General features: G+C 40.6%; 1 protein-coding gene across 1 annotated transcript; it reads left to right on the plus strand.

Annotated features, from left to right (window-relative positions):
* The first annotated feature begins 1,001 nt into the window (after window positions 1–1,001).
* bhlha9.L (basic helix-loop-helix family member a9 L homeolog) lies at window positions 1,002–3,191 on the plus strand. Its single transcript, XM_018246078.2, has one exon. The coding sequence runs from the start codon at window positions 1,110–1,112 to the stop codon at window positions 1,857–1,859; it is 750 nt and encodes a 249-aa protein (XP_018101567.1). The 5' UTR covers window positions 1,002–1,109; the 3' UTR covers window positions 1,860–3,191.
* The last annotated feature ends 16,649 nt before the right edge of the window (window positions 3,192–19,840 follow it).

The following is a 19,840-nucleotide window of genomic DNA, read 5'->3' on the forward strand; positions in this document are numbered from 1 at the left end:
AATCCATATTGGTGGCAAAACAATTAAGTGGTCCACATTATGGGAAGATCCCTTATCTGGAAAACTCCAGGTCATGAGCATTTAGGATAATAGGTCCCATACCTGTACTTAATGCTAATAATTATACAAAGGACTGATTTACAAATTCTTTTGTCTTCAATCTATCTTTTCTCATTCTCCATGATATTGATAGCATTGTGTTGGAATAAAGCCAGCTATACTTGTTTTTTATACAGGTATGGGACCTGTTACCAGAATGCTTGGGACCTGGGGTTTGCCGGATAATGGATCTTTCTGTAATTTAGAGCTTCATACCTTTACTCTACTATAAAATCATGCAAACATTAAATGAACCCAATAGGCTGGTTCTGCTTCACATAAGGATTAATTATATCTTCGTTTGGATCAAGTACATGGTACTGTTTTATTTTTGCAGAGAAAAAAACCCCTGTTTTAAAATTTGGATTATTTGGATAAAATGGAGTCTATGGGAGACGGCCTTTCCGTAATTTGGATATTTCTTAATAATGGGTTTCCAGACATCGGATCCCATACCTGTACTGCATATTTGTAGCTAACATATAAAGATTATGCGATCTATTAATCGTTCCCTAATTTTTTAATGACAGTGCTAATGTACAGTATCTGTATTTGTGCTTAGCAATGTGTGCAAAGGCTGCCTGGCAAGGCAGATTTCAAGGTGATCATGAGAAATAGATTAACAGGGAAGACCTGTAATTAGTTGTTAAAGGAGAAACTTAGCGTGCTGTGTAATTTGACTAGTATTTCGGATTGCTTACTACAGGCGCTTGCATGCTTTCTATGATCTTTCACAGAACTTTGCAAACCAAGCCCAGTCTACCTGCAGGCAGGTAATAAAAAAGATGATACAAAGTACCTGTTACAGTCCTCATGAGGTACAATAAAAAACAAGGCAAGTGGTATTTAAAAAAAGGGGGCAGTTCCAAATGGGAGTGTCAGTGATAGGAGTAAAAGGATTGCTATTAAGACAAGACGTTTAAAAGCAACTGTTGCCTAAAGACAGACGTGAAAGGAATTACAGTAAGAAAAGCCAGGCTTGATTGAAGAGCAGAGGCAGCTGCATCACTATGAGTCTCAGTGAATCAGACTTCTCAGATGATGAGCAAGAAGTCGAAGACGGCCAAGAGCAATGTTGTGGTCAGCCCCTAAGTGAATTTCAAACTAGAGAAAGTGGCAGTGAGGTAGAGGAGGCAAAACCCAAGAAGAGGACCAGGCCAGTAAGATCAAAGGCCAGAAGAATTGCTGCCAATGTCAGAGAGAGGAAGAGGATCCTGGACTACAACCAGGCATTTAATGCACTGAGGAAGGCCCTGAAGCATGACTTAAGTGGCAAGAGGTTATCCAAGATAGCTACACTAAAGAGGGCAATCAACAGAATATCTACGCTCTCCATGTTTCTTCACTCTAGCCCTCCGCAGAAGTGGTCTTGCAGCCATGCAGAATGCCGCCTTCAATATGACCGGCAAAAGCAGCCAGAAGTTAAGGACAACCCTCAGCGGTTTGTGCAGACTCACCAAGCCATACCTGCAAGTCACGCTTATGAAGAAGCCTCCCATTTCCAGCACTGCCATTCTCCTCACTATACAAGGCTTTCCCCAGAGACTTCTTATATCCATTGCCAATTTGGAAACTCAGCAGAGGAAGATTTCTATTCAAGCTCTTCATACCACACACATGGAAGTTACAGCATTGACATAAGAGGAACTTGCTATCCGGGTCATTCAGAAAACCTAGTGGAACCTTCTCCAGGAGCTTTTCCATGGCAGCTGGGTTGTTTGCAAGGACCTAGTTACCAGCATTCTCTTCCAATGCACTGACATTGGTGTCCGACAGACTCTTGGCAATTTGCTGCTCCTACACAGAAAAACTGACATTTTCTTTTAAAGATCCATTTGTAACATAAAAATGAACTGGCTTATCTCAGGGACAAAGTAATATGATTTACTAAGTGTTATTATGTTCAGCAGCAAATGGTATAATGCAATTTAAGCACTAAAAATCAGTTATGATGTGTTTTACGCTGTGTATTTTCTACTGAGCATCATTTTTTTTGTTAGTACTAAAACTAAGATTCTGTTACAAAATCACTCCATGTGCATGTAAAGGTGTATATATATATATATATAGATATATATATGTGTGTGTGTGTGTGTATAAACAATTAAGCGGCACAGTACCTGACTGTGTATACAGTAGTATACTGGACTGCTCATTCCAGAAAACATGGACCCTTCATGTAGAAGTGGGTTCAAGTAGGTCCTCCAGTTTGATACTGTACATGTCTCTGCTTAACCATGTGCCACTGTCATATTTACTGTCTTGAGTGAGTGTAATTCTGCTACAGAAGGCATCGTGGGCACCCATTTAGGCAGTAAAAGTATTATTTTCAATTATCATCCCTTGAAAACGACATACATCAGAAGCATTAACATCCCTCCTTCATTTGTTAGCCTTCATAAGTGTTGAGTATTTTTAGACCATTTCTACTGGCCCCTATGTGCAGGCAACAGGAATAACCCTGAACCATTATAAGGGTTGATATCCATGGTGCCTTGGTTGCATTTTTCAAAAACTGTGCGCCCCTTTAGTTAGTTAGTTAGTTAGTTAGTTAGGTGGAGGTTGCTAGACCTCATTTATCTGTCCGCTGAAATAATAGATAGATTAATGAAATGTGCATGTGATTGTGTGTGTTATAATGCCTTGATATGTTTTTTAGCAACTTTTTATAGTTTTTTTGCGTGCACCTTTATCCTCCTTAGAGCCTCGGAGAGAAAGAGAGGTCCAGCAAGGGCTCCATACAATGCTCCCCCAGCTGCTAAAAATCAACATACAAAATATTCCTGTTAATTTGAAAGAAAGTCAAATGTTTTGAAACAAACATCAAATCTTGTATTGTAGACCATGCAGCTATATGTTTCTACTTGTGTTTTATATACTATATATATATATATATATATATATATATATATATATATATAAATATATAACAATGTCTTAGGACAGCACCTCATGCCATAAAGCTACTTGGTAGCTGCCCCTGTGCAAGGAAATGTGTTAGATATCAATGAAAAATAAGCCAGCACCAAGGGTCTTATTATGAAAAAAATGTATATTAGTACACAGTACACAGACCCTTTGTGCTGGCTTATTTTTCATTGAGATATATATATATATATATATATATATATATATATATACTTGAGAAAGGGTCCGTGTGACTCGAAACATGTCGTGTGTACAATAAAGCTCTGCAGTCTATGGCATCCTTTCACTATTCTTCTGTTGATATATATAACATATTATTATATCCTTATTTATGAAACATAAACAGGGATATAACACTTGGTTCCTAGAACAGAACAATATGTAAAGGCCAATGACAAAGTGTGGTTCTGTGGCTGCTGCTGAACTGAAACAAACACTGTCCAGCAAGTGATGTTGATGCTAGGTCAGGGGTCATGAACTCAAGGGTCTCAAGCTGTTTTGATGTTATTGGACTTTTAATTCTCAGCCACTGCAAATCCATCATCCCTGCTCTAAGGCCAAGCTTGTAATTGTAATTGTAGTTTAGAGCTACAGCTCCAAAGGCAAAGCCCTGACCCATGACTATTTACTGTGTTATTACCAGATTAATGTTATTTCAGATTGTCTCCTACATCCGAAAATCATGCCTGATGGACTCAGTGAAACTGATCTAATGTGAAAAATATTATTTTGTTATTTGAAAAATAAAGTTTTATATTCTGTAACTTGTTTGTTCTTGGCATTTTATTAACAGGAACAAAATCAGTTCAATATCAAATCAATATACACCAGAGATCTCCATCCTTATGTTATTAATGGACAATTTAATATGCCCAGGTCTGTCCTTTCATATGTTTAATGCATTGTGTCCTTTATAACAAGACTCAGCTTTTTATGATGCTGCCAACTTTGCAATCATGCCCTGCAAACACCTTAGGGGTCATTTAGTTTCCCTATGGCGGAATCGCAAACCCCTCAGTGCTCACTTAACAAGTGCCCAGGGAAATTCTGCACTTTGCACCTAGGACCAGATTTAAAATCTGCTGGCAGTTTACTTATAGGCAAACTTCCCCTTAAAAGAAGATATGGCCCCCAGTTATTCTGTAATAACTGGGCCCTCAACTGAGAAAAGTACACAAATCAGAGTTGTCCAACCTGTGAAAAACTAAACTGCACCCCAAGCGTCCCCTCAACTGTAGTTAATGGGAATTGCAGTTTAGCAACCATTGGAATACTGCAAGTAGGACATTCCTGGATTAAATACTGAAAATGTATTTTCTATATACTTCTTACACAGTATAATAGTTGCTACAGAGTGGATTGTTAATGCTGTTGACCCATACTGCCATACTTGTCCTGGTGAAGTCTATATATTTGCCCTAATTGCCCATTCCTGGAGTCATGCCGCTACTGATGGGACAGCAGACATCTATATAACTGCAGCTTGTGTTCACCTTTATGTTAACTTTTAGTATGATGCAGAGAGTGATATTCTGAGACAATGTGCAATTGGGTTTTATTTTTTATTATTTGTAGTTCTTGAGTTATTTAGCTTTTTTATTCAGCAGCTCTCCAGTTTGCAATTTCAGCAAGTCCAAATTCCCCTAGCAACCAGGCATTGATTGAATAAGAGACTGGAATATGAAGGGCCTGAATATAAAGATGAGTAATGAAAAGTAGCAATAACAATAACAATATATTTGTAGCCTTACAGAGCATTTGTTTTAGATGAGCATCCTTAACCCCCATTTGAAAGCTGGAAAGAGTCAGAAGAAGAAGGCAAATAATTAAAAAAACTATAAAAATAAATAAATAAATGATGAAGACCAACTGAAAAGTTGCTTAGAACTGGCCATACTAAAAGATAACTTGAAGGTGAACCCAGATTCGGACTGGCCCGGCGGGAAACCGGGAAAAAACCCGGTGGGTCCGACCCTTAATGGGCCCCTGCTGGGCCAGACCCCTCCCCCGACAAGTTTGTTTAAAAAAAAAAAAGATTTCTATAGGCGCCGCGCTGCGCCATCTGCGCATGCGCCCAGCGACATTCATACAGAGCCTTGAGCTTCTCCTTTCAAGCAGGAGCGTTGAGTTATACCATCACGCAGGCGCGCAGTGCGCATCACGGTAGGGGGTCAGGGGGGTCAGGGGGCCCTGGACAGTAGTCCCGGTGGGCCCCGGGACCCCCAGTCCGACCCTGGGTGAACCACCCCTTGAAAGCATAATGTAATATAGGGCCTTGGGTCTTTTGCACCAGGGCTATTATCCCAAATAGGCCAGTAGCAAACTTACACTGGAGTACAGAAAATGCCACAAAATCACCCCCCTTTCCTTTCTGATCTTTTGAGCAAAAGGTTGGAGCTGTGCCCACCAAGGATATAATTATATATATAAAAATTGATATGATATTATTATAATGTAGGTTTCCATTGTGCTTTAAGTGAAAGTAGGAAAGTCCGAAGTGTTAAATGATGTTGCACGTGCCTTTACGCTTAGCTTCATTAGGCAGAAATTAAGTGAATAAATAAGTAAGAATAACAAAAACAACTTTTCGTTTTGTTTTGTTGAACATGCACATTGCATTGGGGGCCAATTACTTATTCCCTGTTCTGAAGCATTTTTTACAGGAAAAAGGACAAGGCACAATTCTTCGACACCAATTTATCCAGGACAGAAGTCATCTATCTTCATAGAGCACTCTCGCTCCGTGACAAGCCATCTCTCAGTGTCGCACCTCCTGCAGATAAGTCATTACCAGGAGAAGACTGGGAGCATGTCTAACACATTACCCAGGGGTAGCACATTATTTTACCAACAAGATAAGATGTGATGCCAGTAACCTTTTCAATGCTGAACGTGACACAGGGAGGTGCTAACAAACTGTTAAAATCTAGCCAGAGGCCTTTTCCACAGCTCACAATGTCAGATTGGCTTGGAGCAAAGTGCTAAGAGTGGAGCCTCCTCTCCAGACAACAGTGGAGACAGAGCTTGTCAGTAGCTTTGGTATGAAAAGAATGGAGACCCAACTCCAGACTGAATTCCTCACAATGACGCTGCAGGTACATCTCCCTGAGTCACAGCAGACAGAAAAGTTGTTTATAGAGGTGAGACATTTCCCCATTTATAGAACATTCAATAGTGTGACTAACGGAATAACTGCGGACTGATCCGTAGACTTATTCATGGTTGGATTATGGAAACTAACACTCAACAGGATCACAATTATTGTACAAGTTATGGTCTATTATCTGGAATGCTGGGGATCTGGGGTTTTGCAGATAAGGGGTATTTCTGTAATTTGGATCTTCATACCTTAAGTCTGGTGAAAAAAAAATTTAAACATTAAAAAAAACCCTATAGGATTGTTTTGCCTCCAATAAGGATTAAAATCTTAGTTAGGAACAAGTACAAGGCACTGTTTTTGATTATAAACGCAAATAAAATAATAATTTAATTATTTGATAAAAATGGGCTCTGTGAGAAATGGCCTTCCTGAACTTTTTGGAACTTTTTCTGAATAACAGATCCATTACCTGTAAAGAGAAAAAAGGGAATCATTATTTTAAAAGAAAAATAAATGTATGTATATATAGTATATATATATATATATATATAAAATGTCCAGACAGTACCTGCACTCTTTCCGTTGTTATATCAGAGGGTGGTAAGGGCTAAAGAAATATGTAGCCTTCAAAATGGACCAGCACACCAGATTCTCAAGTGTTCAAATTCGTTTTATTTTCATATCACTCGTGTATTCAACGTTTCGGCCCACATTGGGGCCTGGACATTGATGGGAACACATGGCTCTTGCTGGAGCATAATGTCCTAGTTTAATATCTGAGCCCTAAGAAGACCAGCATCCTTAGCAGCAAATTCACTTAGCACCGAAAATGCTCTTTAAACTTTGCCACACTTCGCCAGACGTAGTTTCTCCAGGTCTGCGCAAATTCACGAAGATCTGAAGTTGCACACAGGTTACCGAACGGTTGCAAAGTTGCGCTAGCAGTAATATGATAAGCAGTCCGAAGTTACGCTAGCGATGCCTAATTAGCATACGGCGTGCAGTTAAAGTACAATGGACGTGTATGCTGTGGCAACTATATTACACTACACCAGGGAAACTTAATAAAATTAAATAGAGGTCTTATATTGCCCTACACATGTGCCAAATGTAAGGGGGAAGGAGGGTACCCCAAAAAAAAATGCCAGCGTTTTTTGGGACTTAGAAAAATTATCAACTTTTTTTTGACAAACTCCTATCTACTCTTTTGCACTTCGCCTGGTCTGAGCTGGCAAAGTAAAGTCTGGCGCAATAGGTAACGTTTAGTAAAATCCGCAAGTTAGTGAATTAGCGTAGTTACGTCCCTTCACCAGAGCGCAACTTTGCCTGGCTTAAGGGGGCGAATTTTCGCTAGCATTAGCCACTTTGCCCTTTAATAAATTTGCCCCTTAGAGTCAGGCAGAAGGGACCCTGTGACTTTAAATATCCTTATAATTTACAAATAAATAAATATATATATATCACCATATGTATATCAACCCAGAACAAAGGTGCAGCGTGGGAATTTTTCAAACAGGCTTCAAGACACATACACACAGCAAACTGTATGTTTATGAGCACTTTCTCTGTTTATTTGTAATTTTACTTATGGTCGAAGCTGTCATACTGGTTTTCTTTATCTGAGGCATTCTAAATAGATTTCAATGCAAAAACTTTACTTTGCCATTCTATCTCCGCTGAAGAAAGCCTCATACCAGCTCCCATTCTAACAGGTCTATCTGTACCCTTCATATTTTCAATGGTCTATAATAACGTATATTTCTGCATCAGATTGCCAATATGTGTGTGAATATGGCTTTTTGCGCAACATACATTCAGTGAAGTTCGAGGACACTGGAAGTCTCTAGTATCAGCTCTTAGTGACCTTGAGCATCTCCAAGTGTCCCAGCATATTAAATGCACCCAAAAAAGGCTGTCCTGATTGCTGTAAATTGTTGGGAGTCCGTGGGAGAGCCATGCTATATAAATCGTGCAGTTACTGTTTGAAAAAGAGCTAATGATCCTAGTTAATATAATGCTGATCTATAGTCCTGAGTGTTATTTGGTGCCATCACCCTTCCAGTAACTGGATGTTACTGGGCCCCAAACAAATCCAGAGGTTGTCCTTTTTTATCAATATATGTTGAAATTGCTCAGTCATTAGGGCCCCTGTACCTCCTGGACCCCTCCTGCAGCCTCAGGGTCTGCTTCCTCTATAGTTATGCCCCTGCACCTTTCCATGTACCTCCAGCAGCAGATGAAGGGCTGCAGAAATCTGCTGAGAATAGTTAGTTTTTCTACTGGTGCACACTGGAGTAGTAAAAATCTAAAGTTTTTGTTTTAGGTCACTTTTTGGTTCAGTTTTTTCGGTGTCACCTTGAACAAAAGGATTCCACTACTGGGACTTATTATTGAATTATTATTTATTTTTTGCCCAATGGCCAACATGTGTTGCAGCACCAAATAATATTATCCGACACTGAATATGCAAAATATTATCCGACTGATTATGTCAAAAGCACTGCACCTGGCTACAGTCCATTTAATAACAGATGCCCAGGTATTGAAGGAAATCAGCACTCATTGGCCTAAGCTTGGGCAAGAAGATTAATTCCAGGCAACGCTAATGTTTTTCACTGTTTGGCTGGTTTAAAGGCTTGTGTAACAGCCAAAATGTTGGCTTTGCATTTTATTCAGCTTTTTGACCAAGATAAGACCAGTGAGTGTGAATTTCCTTCAATACATGGACTTTTCCAATGTCTGAAAAATGTTTCAGCACAAAAAAACTGTGCAAGAACTGTAAAGGTCCATCGGAGGAGAACAGGTAATGGTAAAAAAAAGGTAGGGAGTGCTTTCCACTTTAATTGACATTAGTAAATATGTAGGTCTCATGGGCAAAGGCGAATAGCCACCTCTGCCTGGCATCCTGCCCCATCCCAAATTCATGAAAAATTTACCTTATATGGCTTATTGTGGATAAAAGCATCAGCTGGCAGCTAGGATTCAGTTTTGCCAGATTATAAATATACTTAGTGACATCACTAGAGAGGAGGCAGACCCCACAATTGCAGAGGGGTGAAAGACAGGGGGCCCAGTGGCGGAACTACCGGGGGAGCAAGGGGTGCGAGTGGGCCAGGGCCCACACCCCCTCAGGGCCCACCGGCAGCTCACGCGCCACTGCCAAATGCGGCTGTACCCCAGGCCCGGCTGCGTCCCCTCTAGTGACGCTACTGATGGGGGCCCCAACTTTCGATATAGTGCTCGACTGCAGTCTCTACTTACCCGCCGGAAGTGGGCAGGGAGTGTGGGATGCAAGCAGCTGGCAGCTGGTTGGAGGGAGCACCTGGGAAGGAGGTACTATGTGACAGACCCCTCTGAAGATTTTTTTTTTACCCCACCGAATTTGCTCAGCCCATATGGACTCACCAAAAACCTTTTCTTAAAGGGGTTGTTTACCTTTAAATTAGTAAGATATGGAAAGCGATATTCGGAGACAATTTGCAATTGGTTTTCATTTTTTATTATTTGTGGTTTTTAAGTTATTTAGCTTTGTATACAGCAGCTCTCCAGTTTGCAATATCAGCCATCTGGTTGCTAGGGTCCAAATGACCCTATCAACCTTGTATTGATTTGAATAAGAGACTGGAATATGAATAGGAGAGGCCTGAATTAAAAGATGAGTAATAAAAAATTGCAATAACAATACATTTGTTGCCTTACAGAGCATTTGTTTTTTTAGATGGGGTCAGTGACCCCCATTTGAAAACTGGAAAGAACCATCAAATAATGAAATAACTATAAAAAAAGAAAAAATTAAGTCCAATTGAAAAGTTGCTTAGTATTGGCCATTCTACAACATACTAAACGTTAACTTAAAAGTGAACCAGCCCTTTCATGGGAATATTTGAAAGGGATGACTTTTAAAGAAGTTTACATTGGAGAATTGTAGATCAGAAGATGCAGAGCAACCCTAACTTAAACTGTCAGCAGCAAGGGATTGTGTTCTCCAATATATACTTGTCACTGCAATGTCAGAAGCATTAAGCACACATTCAATCAAAGGGGAAAATGCGCTCTCAAACACTTTTTTTTCAGCATACATATCTTTTCCTTTTAGGTGCTGAATAATTGAATTATTTCACTTTCTGGAAACTGCTGAATAAGCTTGAGTAAAATAAACGAAGCAATCGTGACTTCCTTCATATGTTTCCTCTCTCCATATTAAAGTGATATCGACATGTTGCTATTTAGAATCCTGTGTTCAGTATCTCAACTATTTATCTCTAACCCCCTTTAACCCTACCGACTAACTAAGGAGGGGAACCATAGGTTAGGAGGGGTTTAACAAGACAAAATACATTTCCCCTACTTGTTACATATAGAACAAATAAAAACAAGTTAAAAAAAATTAATTTCCCTATAGTTCCCTATGTAGTTTTATCTAACTGTAGGCTTACCAGGGCCACACTGGAAGAACTCATTAATGTAATATAAGCACTTATTTGCCAGAGCATCAGCGTTAAGCCATTCTGGAGACTGGAAGCAATCTGTGAGCCAATAAGACTAACGCACATGCTGGCCAATAGGGCGCCCATATCTCAACAGAAGAAAGATGATTATTAGGACAGCAGCCCATTATTCAACCCTGATGTCCACTAAAGGAAAGACATACTGACCTAAGAGCCCGTTTGATCTTTTCCTCGTGAGTTTAGGTTTCACTGCTGTAGGTACAATAAATTAACAAGTAGCAATCAAGGTGCATTGTTAAATTCCTGTTTATTTTAAAATATTTTTGCAATTATACAAAACAGATTCTTTTTAGCTTTATTCTCCAGTTGTAACAATGTTCATATGAATCCACTAGATGGCACAACAACCTTTTATACTGGGCTGCCTTCACCTGTGCTGCCTGCGGACTATTTTTTTTTTTGCCAAATTTCTGTGAGGATTCTCATTCACCCAGGACAGGCCATGGTATATCTATAGTAATAAGTCAAATCAACTCGACTTGCTGTATTTTTTTTTTCCTTGAAGACAGCTCGCTAGTCATCCGACTGGCTTTCTCAATTCTGAATTGAGAAAGCCAGTCGGACGACTAGTGAAACGTCTTCAAGAGAAAAAAATAAATAAAAAATACAGCAAGTCCAGTTTATTTGACTTATTGCTATAGATATTTCTTTGCCATATTGATATATAGTAGATAGGGGTGGCACATTATGCCAAATTTAGAACTTTTCAGTTGTTGACTACAAAGATTTAGTTTCTTTTGCCTTTCTGTAGCAAAGTGTGTCGATTAGGGCAAATTAATGAATCATCCATATGAATCAAATCCTACATTTTATTTTCTATTTTCCACCCTGTGATTAAATGTTTGTCTCAAGTGACCCTGTCCCCTCCAGTCATACTGTATTGGGTGTAACAATTGGGAATGCTGGAGACCTGGGAATTTTTAAATACAGGGTATTTGTGTACTGTAGGTCACTTAAAAGAATAGTAGGATGTTTGTGCTATCATCATGAAATTGTGCTTGTAAGTGAGTCAGACATTACTGGGCACCTTCTCTGCATAGAGTTTGTATATTCTCCATGTGCTTGTGTGGGTCTCTGCTGGGCACTCTAATTTATTACCGCTAGTTAGGGTTGCTATTTAGCTGTTAAAAATGATGCTTGATGCCAATGTTGTTAATATGAAAACAGGGTTGGAGTGGGCCGGGGGGACACCGGGAAAAAACCTGGTAGGCCCCAGCTCTTTTGGGCCCTGCCAGCCCAGACCCTAGGAGGTAGAGAGGACTTTGCGGCTGGTGATGGTTTGGGGGGCCAGCGGGCCCTGGCTCTCACAGTCCAACACTGTATGACAGCATTTTTCTCCACCCAAACTCCAAAAACATACACACCCGTGATTTATCAAAATGTGAGATTAGAGCTCACCACAGATAAACTCACCTACTTTCTATTCATTCCGTTGGGATTTTTAGAAGTGTTTTCATCAAATGGATGAAAGTTAAAGTTCACCTTATGATAATTACTTCTAAAAATCCCACAGGAATAAATAGAAAGTGGATGAGTTTTTCTGTGGTGAGCTCTAATCTCACATTTTGATAAAGCTGCTGCTAAGCTTCAGTGAGGATTGATGTGAATGATGTATAAACTCTGCAAAGTGCTGCTGAATATTTTGGCACTGTATAAATAAAGGTTAAAAATACCTCATCTCTTCCCCTACCCAACTTGTACTGCATCAGTGCAGCATCATGGCAGAGTTGCCCAAAATTATGCAACACAGAATTTTTTTGACAGCCATGGATTAGTGAATTTTTTTTGCGAAACTGCGCAAAAAATCCCGGAGGAAAAATTTGCTGAGACAAAAATTACACAGACACAAGTCGCCATAATAAAAAACTCCCATTAACTTAAAGGCATTTGGACAAAAAGTCACAGAGACAAAAAAAGTTGCCACAAGAAAAAACTCCAATTGGCATTTGGAGAGAGCAAAATTGTTGCGCGGGTAAAAAATTGTCATGCGTAAATGACGCCCATTGACTTCAATACGTTTCCTGAATTTTCCGACAAAACTAGGCAGATTTGCTCATCACTAGGTGTGTGTAGAAAAGCTCTCAATCCCAATATACATATACAGGGCATTTTATTTAAGATATAACTTCCAGTTCAAGTCTATATGTAGACTGACTTTGCAGTTTATTGAGGCTCTCATTGTAATCACTGATCCCTGAGATTATTAATGATGCATGAGAATAACACCTGTTCCCTGTATAGCTGTAATATAGCTGCATTTAATGTGCCAATCCATTTGTGCCTGTTAACTTTGACTTGGGTGCATAGAAATCCTCTGCTTAACACCAGCCACTGGCCAAGTTTGAGTAAAGGGGTTTCTTTGCATAAGACTCTCCCCTATATGAACATTGTTTGAAGCCTCTGTTTATGCTCATCCTAATCCTGTTTTTTTCCCATTTATAAAGTATTATTTCATTGTTTCCAGTTTGATAGTTCCCCATTGTACATTCCCATCTTACTGTCCCCCTTTTCTAATGTCGGCAAATATTCACTAACCATAACATATATCAATAAAAGCAGCAGCACTTTGTAAAAAGAGAAAACACTTTACTTTTCAAGGCCTTAAGGCACTTTTGGTAATTTTTTTTCACTTTTTACAAAGAAAGTGAACTTATAAGGCATAATGAGAGAATCAGAAAACCACCTGCATGGACCAAGAACTATGTGATGTGAAGAATGTATAATATTGCTTTAAGATACATACGGTTTGGGGGCGTGGTTTCTCTCTCGATGTGAGAAAACAGGTTTTTGCGTGGCTCCACCGGCCTATGCTAAAAATCCTGTGAAAGAGGACTAATTCCCTACCAACTTGGACTTAATCAGCCTTCTCTCTGCTCGGTACCCTTGGTGCTACAGAATGGGGCCAGGCAAGCTACCTAAGAAGACTGCAGAGGCTGCATCACGGCTGGAAAAGTTTGCCGATGCGAGTGACTCAACAAAGATGGCGCTGCCTCACGTGCTTCTTCATCATCAGGCTTGTCGCCTCCGCATAGCCCAGCAGCACTAACAGAGCCCACGCTGCCCTACTTGCTTGCAGAAATAATAGATTTGTGCACAGCTTTAATTACAGCCAAAATGGAGGAGCTAGAAGGTAGAATTCTCTATCCTTAAACAAGATATACAGAAACTCAGTGAGCGCATGGTGGAGGCGGAGCAGCATATTGGTGCTCTGGAGAACTTGACTACTCCGATACCGCAACAGGTTTGTGACCTTCAACAATCCCTCACATTGTCCCAAACCAAACTGGATGATTTGGAGAACAGGGTACGCCGTAACAATGTCAGGTTTGTGGGCTTCCCTGAGAGGGTGGAGGGACAGGAGCCAGAGAAATTTATAGAACACTGGCTGAAGGAGTCATTTGAGGTCGCCATGCATTTTGCTACATTCACTGTAGAGCGGGTCCACCGGATCCCGATGCTCCCACCAATTCCAGGTACACCTCCAAGGGCGATAATAGCAAGGCTGCTTAATGCAAAGGACCATGATGCCCTTCTCAGAATGGCGAGGACCCATTGTATCCTGATTTTTCCCTAAAAGTGCAACGCCAAAGATCTCAGTTTCAGGATATCAAGAAAAGGCTGAAGGATAAAAAGATTGAGTATGCCGTGATGTACCCGGCCAAATTGAGGATACAACGCAATGGCAGCACACAGTTTTTTCCTCTCCTCAAGGTGCAGCAGCATAGCTTGAGAATACAGCACCATAGGTGCAGAGAGATATACAGTAGTATAGATCTTGCGCAAAAATAAAACAAAACACTGGATGCGCAAAGTACAAAGGGATTCCGTCCCTAAAAGATTAAAACAATTGGTTTGATATGCGCTTCCGTTTATAGAATAAAGTACACCAACTTTTGTGTCCCCCAAATGTCTCAAAAGTTCCCTGTATTCTACAGCAATCCGGAGCCAAAAGATTTGTCCCGATATTGCGTTCAAAACTGGCGATCGCTTCTTGTCTTTAAAATAAAAGAAGAGACAAAACGCAACAATGTGAAATATCGTAAGGGCCGGTATCAGGGCCCTGCTTAGTTAGTACTCACAGGATTTCCCAGACACGGCTACAGATAGAAACCGATCCGCAGTGTGGCAAGGCTCAACCAGTTCATCCAAGCGGTGTTGCTGCTCTCTTCACGGTATGTTGCGTTCACTATCTTTGCGATCTCGCTCCTGGACGCACTAGTTGCCTCGTGTCCCACAGTCTCTGCGTCTTCCCATCCACTTCCTAGTTCAACCAGGGTCAGATCTTCACGGGATAAGTTAGCGGATAAGAGATGCCTTGTACTGGGGAATTGTACAAGCAACAAGAGGGAAACTCAAATATTTGAATGTCTTTTATTCATAAACATAGTAGTTACTTACACTTCAAAATGCTCTGCCTAACGCGTTTCGTGAATCAATCACTTCCTCAGAGGCTAAAGTTCACTTTACTTGATCACTCCTTTATAGTCTGCCTAATTGGCATAATTGGTTACCTCCTTTCAATTACCAACAATTAACATTCAGAAAGGATGTAAAAAGGGGTAGATGCTTTAACTTAATTAATTTAAAATTGATAAATAAATAATTAATAATACAAATTCTCGAAATTAGACATTTATATGTATTAAATATTAATATAAATATTAAAAACAATTTACGTCTTCAGGATGGGAAGACGCCGATACTGTGGGACACGAGGCAACTAGTGCGTCCAGGAGCGAGATCGCAAAGATAGTGAGCGCAACATACCGTGAAGAGAGCAGCAACACCGCTTGGATGAACGGGTTGAGCCTTGCCACACTGCGGATCGGTTTCTATCTGTAGCCGTGTCTGGGAAATCCTGTGAGTACTAACTAAGCAGGGCCCTGATACCGGCCCTTACGATATTTCACATTGTTGCGTTTTGTCTCTTCTTTTATTTTAAAGACAAGAAGCGATCGCCAGTTGTGAACGCAATATCGGGACAAATCTTTTGGCTCTGGATTCCTGTAGAATACAGGGAACTTTTGAGACATTTGGGGGACACAAAAGTTGGTGTACTTTATTCTATAAACGGAAGAGCATATCAAACCAATTGTTTTAACCATAGGGGCAGAGATTATAATGTTACAGGAGACCCACCTCACCGGTAGTAAGAATTTAGCTCTCAGGAGGCCCTTGGTGGGCTGGGCCTTCCATGCCACTCACTCCCCATACACTGGTGGTGTTTCAACTCTGATTAAAAAACAGTTAACTTTAAGCTACTTGCTCTAAAACCTGATCCGAAAGGGATATTTCTTTTTCTCAACTGCCAAATTGACTCTGTCCAAACTATTTCTATATTCCTCCACCTTATACGGATGACTGCATTGTGCAGTTTATATCATACACAGCTGGTTTCCCACATGCCCAAATAGTATGTGCTGGTGATTTCAATACAGTTCTCCATGAACAATTAGATAGATTGAAAGGGGTGGGTACTACTTCCACTAATCGTACAACGAATTTTGCGTCTTTAATGGCAGGCGTTTCCTTAACGGAGGCCTGGAGGTATTTTCAACCCAACACAACTGGGATATTCCAGTTTCTCAGTCTCTCATATGGCCCTATCTAGAATAGATATGCTGTTTCTGTCTAAAAACTTGCTGCCCACTGTCCAAACTGTACAATATCAAACTAGAGGTATCTCAGATCTTGCCCCTCTCAAGTTAACATGGCACACAGATCTAGCACAACAGGGTAATAAAACATGGTCCTTTAACCCTGTCTGGCTAACGATAATTAATAATGACGCAACTATTGACAATTCCATTAAGGAATATTTTACTCTAAATCATGTCTCGGCACCCCCTGCGATGGGAGGCATTTAAAGCTAATCTAAGATCCACCCTACACTCTGAAATCAAAGCAGTTAAGAAGGCATTGCAACAAATGGAACATCAGTTGGGTGGACAAGTGGATGCTCTTACTTTACAAGTAAATACACAACCCCCCCCCCCCCAATCTGGCTGCTTTAAAATTAGCTGAACAGGCGTACTCATCTCATCTGCAAAATCAAGCTAAAAAGATGTTGTTGTTCTCTAGGGCAAATTTCTTTGAGCACGAGGAATGGGCTGGGAAAATGTTGGCCTATATATGCAAGGCTCAGACCTCCCCTCCGGTAATATCCGAAATTCACAGGGAGTATTACATCACCACCCCAATGACATTATGTCTATTTTGCAAGAATACTACTCCTCCTTATGTACTTCAAGGTTAGCAGCTTCATAGTTACATAGTTACATAGTTAGTTACATAGTTAAATCGGTTTGAAAAAAGACAAAGTCCATCAAGTTCAACCCCTCCAAATGAAAACCCAGCATCCATACACACACCCCTCCACACTTTCACATAAATTATATATACCCATATCTATACTAACTATAGAGTTTAGTATCACAATAGCCTTTGATAATCGGCTAATTGTAACTGAATTCACTTATCTTGGGGTGACAGTGACATCTAATCTTAGGTCTTACCAACACTTAAATCTTGACCCACCTCTTGACTGGGTTTCGACCAAACTGAAATCATGGTCCAATTTACCCATTGGTCCCTCGGGAGGAGTCCAGCTTATCAAGATGCTGTTTTTGCCCAAACTCTTGTACATGCTTCAGCACGCTCCTGTGTGGATACCCAAACCCTATTTTGTTAAAATAAATGCCCTTTTTAGACAATTAATTTGGGCTCAGTCCAGACTTAGGCTAAAGCTGGAAACACTAATGCGTGCTAAATCTAAAGCAGGTCTGGCCTTACCAGATATGTACTTATATTATTTGGCAGCCCAATTGGGGCATTTAGTCACTTGGGTAGAGAATGCTCATTATAAAACCCTCCTTTCTCTTTGGGCGCAATTAACTGGGTTTGATCTAAACCCGATAAGTTGGTTCCTGGGTAAGCCCATGAACACCCAAAATCAGATACTGCGCTTGCCCTTATTCCAGTCACTATGTAAATCTTGTCAACTAGCTAACGAAGCAATAAAGTCTTCAGTTACAGACCCTCTCACGCCACTTTGGAATAATCAACACTATCAGCTATCGCCAAGCTCGGCCCCATGCCTCCGTGGGTACAGTGTGGTATCATAACAATTGGGGATGTGTGGCAAGATGGAAAGCCAATTCCCTTTGGACAGTTACAGGATCTCCAACACCTCCCGCAGAACCAGTGGCTAAATTTTTAAAGGCTCAGTCGTGGCCTTAAGGCAGTCCACAAACAAAGCTATATCTCTCTTTCTACTCACCCGTTCCTCTCATACATCAATAGGGGACATACTAAAGGTTTAGTTACTATGCTGTACGCTAGACTACAACAGGGTGCCCATGGTAATAATCTTCAGGAGATATGTCACAAGTGGGAAGCGGATGTGGGCAATATTTCAGAAGAAGAATGGCAGGAAGCACAAGAATATATTCTTTTGGTGTCCCCCAACTATAGATTACGTACCATCCAACTGTATATCTTCCATAGAGCATACTATACTCCAGCCAGACTCCACCTCATCAATGCTGATACTCCTGACCTCTGTACCAGATGTGCCCTAGAAAAGGGGTCCTTTATACATATGTTGTGGAGTTGCAGCAAGATCACTCTTTACTGGGGATCCATTTTAGATACTTTGGATGTGATTATGCAAATTAAAATAGTTAGGTCACTGAAAGTGTGTATTTTGGCTATACTGCAAGACCTTAAGCTTAATCAGTATCATATGCTTTTCTTGCAGGAGGCTCTGTTACTGGCTAAGAGACTTATAACTCAGAATTGGAGGAACATCGCCTCTCCTACATTTGCCTGCTGGAAACAAACCATGCTGGATATATGCAATATTGAACAACTGGTGTATATAAAAAGGGGGGTCCCTACTAAATTTCACAAAATCTAGGGCCCTTGGTTGGATGTATTCCCCCTTCCACACACCCGCCTGATAGTCGGGCAATAAAGCTTAGGAAATTATGCTGCTACTATGTTGTGATGTATTACATTACTTGCTTGTTGATATATCTGTACCACTCAGATACATGTTGTTTCCCTATACAGTCTTAATCAGGGAAATTGATGTATAGCGTAACATCCTTGTAATAATTCTATGTGATCTCTGTAATTGACATGCTGAACAGCGATATGTCTTTTGTTATTTTCTGATGTGAAAATTTTTCAATAAACGACCTGAGTTTAAAAAAAAAAAAGATACATACAGTTTAATTGTTGTTGTTTATTAAATTTGTCCAAATGCTTTCCTTCTATAGGGGCAATATGTGGTGTTTATACAGATGGGCTGTAGGTGTCACTGTGCACTGTGTATACATAGTACTTTCTATACAGCTTAAAAGTGTTAGAGTTGAAGTTACTGTTGAAGTGCAATGGTAATGAACCTGCTAATAAAGCACTGTTATACTCTACTCATCCTCGGCTACCAAAACATAACACCGATGCTTCAAAAAAAGGCACACCAAGACAGAATATTAAAACAATCAACTTGATATGCGCTTCCGTTTAAAAATAAATACACCAACTTTTAGTGTCCCCAAAATGTCCCAAATGTCCCTGTATTCCACCGGGGTCCGGAGCCAGAGAAAATATCCCAAAGATCGCTTCCACAGCTGGCGATCGCTCCTGAGCTTTAAAACAGAAAAAAGACAAAGACCGCACCAATGTGAAATATTCTCAAAGCCGGTATCAGGGCCCTGCTTGGTTACTACTTACAGGATTTCCCGGACACGGCTCACACACAGGAACAGATCTGCAGTGCGGTGAGGCTCAGCTTGTCTTCCTAAGCGATGTCGCTAAAGCTTTCACAATCCCACGATATGCTGCGCTCGCTGCCCTTGCGATTCCGCTCCTGGACGTTCAAGTTGCCTCGTGTTCCACAGTCTCAGCGTCCTCCTATCCACTTCCCAGGTCAGTCAGGGTCAGGTACTCACGGGTTGGTAAGAGGGTAGGGGGTGCCTTGTGCTTTGTCAGCTTCTCTCTTTCATCTCCTTTTTCCAATTTTGGACGTGTCAGATCAGCTCCAAAACCTCAGAGGAAATCACCTGTTCTTCGGCTGATCGGCTCCGGAGTATATTGTATTTTTGCGCAAGATTTATACCATTGTCTACACCAAGACAGAAGACTTCTCATTTGTTGGCAGGAATAAGGCATTCCATCTCTGCTTATGGGTTGTCACTAC

The sequence above is a fragment of the Xenopus laevis genome, chromosome 2L (assembly GCF_017654675.1).
Source record: "Xenopus laevis strain J_2021 chromosome 2L, Xenopus_laevis_v10.1, whole genome shotgun sequence".
Classification (NCBI taxonomy): domain Eukaryota; kingdom Metazoa; phylum Chordata; class Amphibia; order Anura; family Pipidae; genus Xenopus; species Xenopus laevis.

Coding starts and splice junctions, on each gene's coding strand:
- bhlha9.L (XM_018246078.2), top strand. CDS start 1,110: ATGAGTCTCAGTGAATCAGACTTCTCAGATGATGAGCAAGAAGTCGAA.